We start from the raw sequence: 10,641 nt of genomic DNA, 5'->3' as shown, positions 1-10,641 counted from the left end.
GCAGTAGGGGCCGGACCTTCTTGCATCCCTTAGTGGCCTCCTTGGCAGTCAGAGCAGCAGCCTGCAAATCAGCAGCAACCGGAAGCTTCTCAGCTGGATTCTTCTGGGCGGCGGCATGTTTTTTCTCTGCAGCTGATTTCCTCTCCGGAGTGGCCTTCTTCTAATCCGAGTTAGAAGCGGCAGCTGCAGGCCTTTTCTCTTCCTTTTTGCCGGTTGACCCGCGGACATCCGATTGTTTTTTGTGAGTCACACTTGTATTGGCAAAAACAGAAACTTGGTTTGACATTTGGTTTTGACAGAAGTTGTCAAAAAGTTGGAAAGAGCGAGAGAGAAACGGAAGAGAAATGAGCATGGCGACGGCTGTCACCCGAGTGGTAAAGCGATTTAAAAATTCAAATTCAAATTCGGTTTTATTGGTGAATAATCAAGATACAATAAGTTCTTTTGAGGTACAAAACAGAGTTTTGGAGTTCCTTTCAGCTGTGTGTTACATCATAATCCATTTTGGAACAGTTATTGCTTGTAAATAAAGGTGTTACCAAGAGTAAGAAAAATTAAAAAAAAAACTTACTAAACTTGCTAGGAAAAGGGGATAGAAATAGAGAAAGCTTAAAACTAGATCACAGTTTTTATCCTTTATAGATGTGCTTAATCATTAATTCCCCGAGGGCTAGAAATTGCTCCGCCTTGTTACGGCAGCTCCGAAACCGCGTCATCATCTCCCCCGCGAGAGCAAAGAACTCCGGCAGGGTAAAGAGATCTTCCCCGGTGACTTCTTGCTGGGCCGCATTGCCGTTACCGGCCGCGACCACGCTGGCAAACGATCGCCCCCAGCCAGGAGGGATCGCTGGGTTGTCCGCTGGAACCGTACGCTGGCCAGCTGCAGGAGCGGCTGCACTCGTACTTCGTTGAGGAGAGTGGGACGCTGCTGCTTTCTTCTTCCTCTTTTCCTGCTCCTCGAGGTAGGACTTGCGCGCGACGCATCCGCGGTAATTACCGGTATGGTTACCGCCGCAGTTCGCGCACTTTACGCGCGGCTTGGTTTGTTCTGCGTTTTCCCCCAAGTCCGCCTTTCGTGGCAGTGCGCACACCTCCGAGAGGTGTGACTCACCGCACTTCACGCAGCGGGGCTGGAGGTTGCAGTTCCGCGAGCCGTGGCCGAATTTCTGGCAACGGTGACATTGCGCTGCGTCCGTCGGATTTTTGGAGTAAAACCGCCAGTTTACCCAAAACCGTCCAACGCCTTAGTCCGCCGCAGGTCTTGAATCTTGACGGTGCCGCGGTCGAAGTACAACAGGTACAGTGTGTGTGTACCTGTGACTGTTGTCTTCCGCGAGAGGATTTTTATGTCTCGCGGCGTTATTCCGGCACCCGAGAGGTGCTCCTTGAGGACGGAGGTCGGGCGGTCTTGGTACCCCTGCAAGACAATCTTTACAGCGGTCTTCTGCGCGGGGTCAAATGTGTAGAATTTGAAGTTTTTACGCTTAAATTTCTCCACAACCAGGTCGAAGTTCTTTTGGTCAAATGTGAACACTTGCACTGACGCTTTACCTATTTTGAGGCAGTACACGAGGCCTTCCAGCTGCTCGTCAACATCGTCCGCCAACGTGTCCAAAACAAAAATTGGTGGTGGTCGTCGTTCCTTTGGAGTAATTACTTTTTTTGGTGTCGGCACTTTTTTCCGTGCACGACCATCGTCGTCGTCGTCGTCGTCGGTAGTGCTACCGTCGGTGTTGTTGTAGCTGCTTTCCTCGTCACTCAGCCTCGCGAACTTGTTACTGGTGGGAATGTTGGCGGATGTTGAAGCGCCATCGGTCGACGGATTGCCGGAAGTAGCTGAACGGAGCCTAATAGGGCTGCGATCCTGGACGCGGTAATTAGCGTGTAGTAACTTGGGGTCGAATCCTTTGGCGCTCACACTCCCCGGCGCGATGGCGGTCGACGCGGCGTTGGTTTGTTTACCTTTTTGCACACGGCCGGTAGACGAACTTCGCGGGTTTTTCGAGGCCGCACTCGAACTGCCACGGCCACGGCCGGCCCTTGGCATGCTGTTGGAGCAAACTCGCGGCTAATCACGGTAAATTACGGCGAAAATTTTCGAAAAAACGATGGAGCACTGAGCACTTGACTGCTGCTTGCACTCGTGCGTACACGGAGGTGGGCGATTTAAAAATGTATGGGGAAAGTCATTAAAAATTCAATATTTCAAATATAAAGCAAAACTGTGGCTTGAAAAGTAGACGTAGTGGTAGGTTATTTTTTTATCGACCACCAGGAGAATTTTTACTCGCCTCCCTTGCATAGTTTCTGAGAACGGAACATGCATAGCGAGAGAACGGAACAAGTGAAGAAAAAATAGGAACAATTGCGCAGCACTTTAGCTAATCAACGCTAATCAGTTGAGTTTCCAGCTGACGAACTCTTGCCGAAGCGACCTAGGCCGGCCCCGGCGGCGTGACGTCCATGAAGTTGTGAGAGGTTGAATCTGCTGCAGCGAGTTGGACTGCTTGGTCGCGGTTGATCCGCCGGGGAACAATGAGTTGGCCACAGACTGCTGCGGTGACCACTGATTCAACTTTCGCTGGAAGATCTTGTTGCTTCGAGTCGGTTCGGTCTTCCGACGGCGAGGTTTCCGCAGGGATTCCTTCAGCGATTCCGTGGTAAACTCCGTCGTGCTGACCTCCGGGGTGGTCGCTTCCACGGTAGTCACCTCAAGTGCAAAAAAACGGCTCCGGCTGCGTGACGTCCCTGAAGTTGCGAGAGGTTGAATCTGCTGCAGCGAGTTGGACTGCTCGGTCGTAGTTGATCCGCCGGGGAACAATGAGTTGGCCACAGACTGCTGCGGTGGCGGCGCAGAGAATTGTTTCGCTCCGGCGACCGTTTCGCTCAGCACCGACATACTGCGCAGGATGATGGGGCAGACGGACTGGACAAACTGCTGGACGGCCGGTTCGACTGCCTGCTCGTACAGCATTTTGCGCTGCAGCGAGTTGACCAGCTCGTCCGCGGTTGATCCGTCGGGGAACATTGAGTTGGCCGAGGCGACGGCGCGGAGAATCATTCCGCTCTTGCAGCCTGGAAAAACTGCCTGCTGGATTGGCAGCGACCGGTTCGACGACCTGCGTAGCAGCGCGTTCAGCATGATCCGGATTGTCGCCAATGTTGCCGGGAGTTGGGTCAGGCCACGATGGCCGTTTTGGTCGTCGGAGATGCTGTGCGCCGCTTGGAAGAGGTGGCGGAGGAGAAAGCTGCCAAGTCATCCCGGTGTTCCACAGGCTGGAAAAATAATCAAATCTGAAAAAGAAGCTTTCATGTGATTATATGTTATGTGATTAATTAATAAGAAAACTTACCTTTAATTTCGCATGCTATTTGTTGAAAACGAAGAAAAAAGCACACTAGTCAATTAATTTTTCTAAACACGTTTGAAAAAGGCAAACAAAAATGTTTGACAGCTTGCGCGTTACGATAACTGAGGTAGTGTGCGTGCTGGCGGGTGATATTGTGTGAGTGTGCAACACAAAAATCGAAATTTTTAGGGTGTGTGTCTTGGCTCAAGAATCTTAACTGGCACTGGCGATGCCCGATAATCGCCCGCTCCCCCCCCCCCCCAAAAGTTAGAGTGGGATGTACCGTAAACCGGGGTGACTTTGATAGGATTTCAATTTGTTTTTGGAATATTTTCCAACAGGTAAGGTTTTTCTCAAGATTATTATTTTTAAAATATGTACTTCGGTGGGCCACATAAAGTCCATGCACTATTTTGGAAAAAAAGTTTTTCAATAATGTTTAGAAAAATAGTTACGTTAAAAAATCTTAGTTTAATTTCCGAGGTGACTTTGATAGTCAGAGTTTTTCTTGTTAAAATCATATTTAGGATGTTTAAACTTTATTTGTACGTTAAATGTACTAACACTGATTTGCTGATATTGTTTTTAAGAAAAAAAAAATCAATTTTTATATTTAGTTAACTAAGTTTATAAGCTTTTAAACAAAATAAATATAAATTTTAGGTAAAATTGTTAAAAAGTCGGAATTTTGCCTGAAATTTGTAAAAACTAGTTTTGTTTATAAAATTATTGATTTATATTGCATTTTATACTGAATTCGAAGCACTTATCGCAAGTTTTCACATTTTACATGAAATTTGTTCAACTGAAATCGCCTATAAATTTTGAGTTTTTTTTTAAATTGTGTTTCAAAATCACATATTATTTATAATTTACAAACTTAAAAACCTTCTCCTATTGGAAAATTGTCCAAAGAATCCGAAAATGCATTCCGTTTTCCGATTCAATATCATGTTCATTGAGAAAATCATGACAATTTGAGAAGTTTAAGATAATGAGTTTCATCACCATTTTCATAACTATAGTTAACTAACTTTTTAAACTTTTCAAAATTTTATGAAAAGTTCTTTTTGAGGTTCTTTGAACACTTCTCTACCACAGTCAGAATGATTTTAAACAATTCCGTACGTATTTTAATTGTATTCTTCATTTTGCGGAAAAATCGCAAACCTATCAAAGTCACCCCGGCTATCAAAGTCACCCCGTTTTACGGTATATGCTCTTTTAGATTAACTTCAACCTATGTCATTATCACTTAAGGTGAAATTTTAGTACATCAGAAAATGGCCGAAAAAGGCTGCCGTTAATTGACCTTAACTTTCTTCAATGATTTGGTGTCTAACCCTAACCTTGACTGTAGCAAAAGCATCTCGTCCAACGAAATCGTTCTTGAATCAATATTATATGATTTACCTTCACAAAAATTTAATCCCCAGCAAGATGTGATCGTCAACTACTGATTACAACACATTTTTTGGCATTTAATCTCACAAAATCACCAAAAACTCTAAAATTATCGGCCACCATACATTTTAATTCGCTGGCTGTTCTTCTTCGCCTGATTCTCAGCACATTATTTTTTTTTTTTTGGGATGGTTTTCCCAACTGCATTTCACTCATTTATATTAAAAAATGCACTTACGGGATGGGCTCCATACTGAATCACTAGAAGTGTTTTGTTGAAAACTTCCCGAAAAACTTATTCGCAATATTTCACGCACATCGAGCCACCGAAAAAAATACTGTTGTTGTGTTTGCCTTTGTTCGTACACACCATGGCTTTCATGGTGTGCAAAAAATCATTTCTTTACAAACCTTTGGAAATGTCATACCAGTATTCTCGTATTTTGTTTGGATTTATGTCTAATAATCCATTTTCAAACGCTCATTAACAGCGCGCTGCAGCGGCAAAAAATGTTTCCACTGTTGCCAACATCGTGTTCTTGTTCTTATAATAATAAAAGTGTTGCGATTCCGCAAATGAAACAGGAGATAATTACAACGAACAAATATAGTTTATTACTGACTACTCCTAATTACTAATTCTTCCCAAGATAGTTCGCCTTGTCGGCGCGAGTGCGGGAGTAGAGTGACGGCACAGATCGAGTGCATCCGGTTGGATGACAGATCGGCGACCGCTGTCACGATGACATCAGTCAGCTGGCAATCGGGGCGAAATAGAGTCGCACCCCAACACCTCCCCTTTTAGTAGAGCTGGTACGGCTCGTAGCGGACCGGTGTAACCCGTGACCTCGACGAGCGGCGCAGCGGCACTTCAGGACCCGGTCTTGCCGGCCGTGGTCGTCGATTCTTGTTGGTTGTTCGAAAAAGCTCTCGCAAGAACTCTCGCTGTAGATCGCTCAATCCCTCAGGTTCAGCCGGCGGCGGCGGCGCTGCTTCGGTCATAGTGGAATCTCCAGATGGTTTTAGACCCCAGGCGCCTAGCAGAATGTCAAGTGGGATGGTCTGCTCTGCTTGATCCGGTACTCCATCGCAGTCGTCATAGCGCGGCCGCAGCTGGTTGCTGTGTGAGCGGATGAGACGCTGTCGTTCGAGGAGCCACACATTATACATGACTCGTCCAACACATTCGATCACTTCTCCGGCGACCCAGCTCCAGTTGTTACCTTGGTGCTCCTGAGCGTACACCTTGTCTCGCACCGCAAAGCTCTTCTCCTTCGCACCGTGCTTCGCGTTGAACTGTTGGTCCTGCTTGTTGTTGTTGTCCTTGGTGAACTAGCTCGGCGGGCGCAGCAGCTCCAAGGATGTGCGCATTGGTCGGCCAAGTAGGATCTCAGCAGGCGATTTCCCACCAGGTGCGTTCCGACACGGCGTTGATCTGTAGCAGTTGAGAAAGATGTCGAGAGCTTCGTCCAGATCTTCCCCTCCCGCCCGAATTTTCTTGACTGTCCTCTTGAAGGTGTCAACAAAACGTTCCGCCTGCCCGTTGCTTTGGGGGTGAAACGGTGCTGTTTTGAGGTGCATGATCCCGTTGGACTCGCAGAACTGCTCGAAGGTGTCGCTGGTTAGCTGCGGGCCGTTGTCGGTCACCATCACTTCCGGGTTTCCGAACCGAGCAAAAATTTTGCGGAGGATCGAAATGGTGGCAGCTGTGGTGGTGCGCTTGGTCGGAATGATCTCCGGCCACTTGGAGAAAGAATCGACCACAAGCAGGAAGTAGGTGTCGTTGATGGGACCAGCAAAATCCGCATGTACCCTCTGCCACGGCTTTTCGGGGGTCGGCCACGACTGGAGCTTCGTTTTGGTGTCAGCTTTCGCAACCGACGCGCATTCCTGGCAGGCGCGTACAAGAGCGGAGATTTGGTCATCGATGTTGGGCCAGTAAACGAGAGTGCGCGCTAATGACCTCATCCGATCGATGCCGGAGTGCCCTCGGTGCAGTTGTTCGAGGATCTTCTTCTGCAGCTTCTTCGGGATTACAATCCGGTCACTGTACATCAGCACCTTCTGGGCCAAGTACAGCGAGTCACGACGCGCAAAGAACTGCTGGACCTCCGGTGTTCCGGAGAGGGATTTCGCGTCGCTGGGCCAGCCTTTGTCCACGAACTCCACGACTTTCTGCAGTGTCCGGTCCTGGCTAGTCTCGGCAGCTATCGTGTGGTACGAAACTGGCAGATGCTCAATGGACTGGCAGACGACATTGCAGATGACGGTTTCCACCGCGATGACGTAGTCCTCGTCAGGCTTGATGTGGGAGTTGATTAAGCGTGAGAGGATGTCTGCATGTCCGAAGTGGTCAGTGGAGATGTGTTCAATCCGGAAATCCGGAAATCGTGAGGGCCCACCTCTGGAGGCGGTTGGCCGTGTACGGTGGGATTCCACGCTTTGAACCGAAAATCGCTAGCAGCGGTTTGTGGTCGGTCTGAAGAACGAAATGCCTCCCGTAGATCATCCGGTGGAACTTTGTGGCTGCGTACACCAGACCCAGGGCTTCTTTCTCGATCTGGCTGTAGCGGGACTCTGCTGGCGTGAGGCTTCGGGATGCGTGGTAGATGGCCTTCTCCGACCCGTCCGGGAACCGATGAGCGATGCGGGCGCCAATGCCCACATTCGACGCGTCTGCGGACACCACCATTTCCAAGCGAGGGTTGTAGTGCGTCAGCATGAGCGGTGATTGGAGGATTTCCTTGAACCGGTCGAAGGAACGCTGGCAAGCGTCGGACCACTGGAAGCTGGCACTTTCCTTGAGCAGCTCGTCCAGCGGCTGGCGAAGTGTACGCATCTCCCGAATGTATTTCCCGTAATAGTTGACGGCGCCCAGATACGACCGCAGAGTCGGGACGTCGTGAGGCGGGGGCATGTTGACGATGGCCTTCACTTTGTCCGGGTCTGGGCGGATGCCCTCCGTATCCAGCAGCTGGCCCAGGTACTTGACCTGGCGCATGAAGAATCTGCATTTCTCGAGCTTGACCGTGAACCCGTACTCCTTGAGCCGCTCCAGGACACGGTACAGATTCTCCTTGTGCTCCTCGGCGGTACGACCACCGACCAGGATGTCGTCGAGATACGGAGCTGTACACGGAACTCCACCCAGCATGGTGCCCATGATCTGCTGGAACGCGCCGGGGGCGCTCTTGACACCGGGGGAGAGCCGGTTGTAGCGGTAGAGTCCCAGGTGCGTGTTGATCGTGACGAGTTTTCTGCTGTCCTCGTCGACCTCGACCTGTAGATATGCATCTGACAGATCGATGTGGCTAAACATCGTGCAGCCCGACATCTGGTTGAAGATGTCCTCCGGGAGAGGAAGCGGTAGTTGTTGGACTCGAGCGCGTTGTTCAAACCGGTTGAGTAGTCCGCACAGATGCGAAAGGAACGATCGGGCTTGCGGACCACCACAATGGGAGCGGCCCAGTCCGAATAGCTGACCGGCGTGATGATACCCAGATTCTCGAGTCGCTTCAACTCGTCCTCGACGACGGCCTCCATGTTGTACGACACCGGCCGCTTCGGCCGGAACACGGGCTGGACGTCTGGCTTGAGAACGAGGCGCACCTGCGTTTTGGTGCACAGGCCCAGGCGATCGTTGAACACCTCGGGGAACTTGGTTTTCAGCTCGACCACTTGCTGATCCGGTGTTTGAGTTCCGACCAGCTTGCAGAACGACGAAAAGGGTACGTCCCAGAGCCCGAACTCCTCCATCAAGTCGGAGCCTAGAACGTTGAGAGAAAGGTCAGCGCCACAAACATAGCAATTGCTCTCCTTGTGCGTTCCGCCAATGGTGTAGGTTGCTCTGAACATCGCCTCGATGCCCAGTTTGTCCCCGGAGTCTGTCTGCACGTTGCAGTCCGGTGGAGACGTTGGAGGTGACCCGACATTGACCCAGTTCTGCCTGGAGATGATTGTGATGTCTGGGCCCGAGTCCAGCTGCAGGTCCACTGGAACTCCGTTGATCGCCGTCTCCACGTAACGCCGGCTACGTTTGAGGTTCTTGACGGTGACTATCTTGGCTGCGTGGTTCTTGACGTGCTGCTGCTTTCCTTTGAACGGCTTCGATCTCGACTTCGACGCGAAACAGGAACAGTACCCCTCCTTATGGCCGGTGCGGCCACAGTCGCGGCACTTGTGGTCCTTGAACGAGCACTGGCTGTTGTAGTGCATCCCGCCGCAAGACCAGCATGGGGCGTTCGGCACGTCGGACTTTCCGCCAGTCCGCTCCTTCTTCCGGAACTTGCCGTGGGGAGAACTCGTTCGGACAGCCTGCGTGGAGGCGGTAGCGACGGTGGAGGTAGACTGGCCACCGATGAGCCCGGTGTCCTTTTTCAAGTTGATGATACTTTTACAGTCCTCCACTACCTTCTCCAGCGTGATGTCCGCCGTCTCGTTGATTTTCGAAAGCAAGCGCATCCGGATGTCCGCGTCCTTCGGAGACGTCAGCCCGCACACGAAAATAAGGCATTTGAACTGGTCTTCTTTGAAGTCCTTCAGCTTAAACTCGACACAAGCTCGGTTGACCTTGCAGGAGTAAGCGACGTAGTCCTCGCCCTCTTCCTTGACCGTCTGTAGGCACTGGTACCGACGGTGAAACGGAGAAACCGGACTGCCAAAGATGGACTTGAGCTTGGCAACCGTGTCGTCGAAATTAAACTTTTTAGGAAGCTCGGGCAGGATGAAGGATGTGTACCTCTCGTGTGCGGCGGGACTGAGCTTGCGCAGCAGCAGACGCACTTTTGCGTCGTCATCCAGCTTGCATGCATCCTCCGTAAACAGATCTGCATACCGGGAAAACCAGGCCTCGAACGAGCTCCCCTTCTCCAGGTCGTACTCGAACTCGGTGATATTGCTCGCGAGGGAATCCAGTACGAGCTCGCTGCCTTGGTTTCCTCCTTGTTTCTCCATCTGCTCCGTAATCCGCTTCATGAGGTCCTGCTGGTTGGTGAGAATCTGCAGGATCGTCTCCTTGAAGTCCGGCGGCGGAGTTGGCGTCATGGCGAAACACGTGCACGGCGCACAGCGAACGGCACGGCACACGGTACTGTGCAGTCAATTTTCGCGAGAAAAAGAAACAAGCCGGTCGTCACTCACGACCTCGTCGCCACTGTTGCGATTCCGCAAATGAAACAGGAGATAATTACAACGAACAAATATAGTTTATTACTGACTACTCCTAATTACTAATTCTGCCCAAGATAGTTCGCCTTGCCGGCGCGAGTGCGGGAGTAGAGTGACGGCACAGATCGAGTGCATCCGGTTGGATGACAGATCGGCGACCGCTGTCACGATGACATCAGTCAGCTGGCAATCGGGGCGAAATAGAGTCGCACCCCAACAAAAAGATTGAATGAAATTTTATTCAACCAATAATTCAAGCAAAACATTGTAAAACGGCCATTGTCATTTTTCAAAACATTGAAAAAAAAACAAGAAAGAAATTTGCGATTAGTTTTTCAATTCATATTTCAAACCAATTAAGCAAAGTGCGAAAATAATTTACACAATATGTGTAAAAATGGTATAGTTATGCATCCTTAAACTAAATTTGGTGGAAAAATTGATTTATTTCGATAAAATGAATTAAAAAAGAACATTAGCCCCGGTCGATAGTTTCACCCGTGTTCGATCGTATTGAGCCCTTTGCGTTTTAGCGCCTTTGTAAACATTGGCAGTTTCATTTTCCACTTGGGCCCCGGTCCAAACACGATGACAGTTTGTTTTTGTTGTTCTTTTGTTTATTGGTCTGGGAGGCCAAATCAAAACAGATTCAGCTTTGCTGATTGGACTTTTGCAAGTAACGTAATTTTATTAGTTTTTTAAGCTGTTTTTCACTTTTCGC

The 10,641-nt window shown here is 49.6% G+C and overlaps 2 protein-coding genes across 2 annotated transcripts; both read right to left on the bottom strand.

Annotated features, from left to right (window-relative positions):
* Nucleotides 1–5,295: 5,295 nt before the first annotated feature.
* On the bottom strand, nucleotides 5,296–7,096 carry LOC119766228 (uncharacterized protein K02A2.6-like). The gene is made up of 2 exons (XM_038250668.1): nucleotides 7,079–7,096; nucleotides 5,296–7,046 (listed from the first exon to the last, which is right to left on the bottom strand). The coding sequence occupies exons 1-2, from the start codon at nucleotides 7,094–7,096 to the stop codon at nucleotides 6,087–6,089; spliced, it is 978 nt and encodes a 325-aa protein (XP_038106596.1). The 3' UTR covers nucleotides 5,296–6,086.
* Nucleotides 7,047–10,256, bottom strand: LOC119767753 (uncharacterized protein K02A2.6-like). The gene is given in 2 exon segments (XM_038257143.1): nucleotides 7,047–8,129; nucleotides 8,132–10,256. Coding segments are annotated over 2 exon segments (2,673 nt in total). The 5' UTR covers nucleotides 9,798–10,256; the 3' UTR covers nucleotides 7,047–7,122.
* Nucleotides 10,257–10,641: the final 385 nt, after the last annotated feature.

Source organism: Culex quinquefasciatus, chromosome 2 (genome assembly GCF_015732765.1).
Source record: "Culex quinquefasciatus strain JHB chromosome 2, VPISU_Cqui_1.0_pri_paternal, whole genome shotgun sequence".
Classification (NCBI taxonomy): Eukaryota; Metazoa; Arthropoda; class Insecta; order Diptera; family Culicidae; genus Culex; species Culex quinquefasciatus.
Note: the sequence above shows the minus strand (reverse complement) of the source record. Positions and strands in the feature narration are given on the sequence as shown.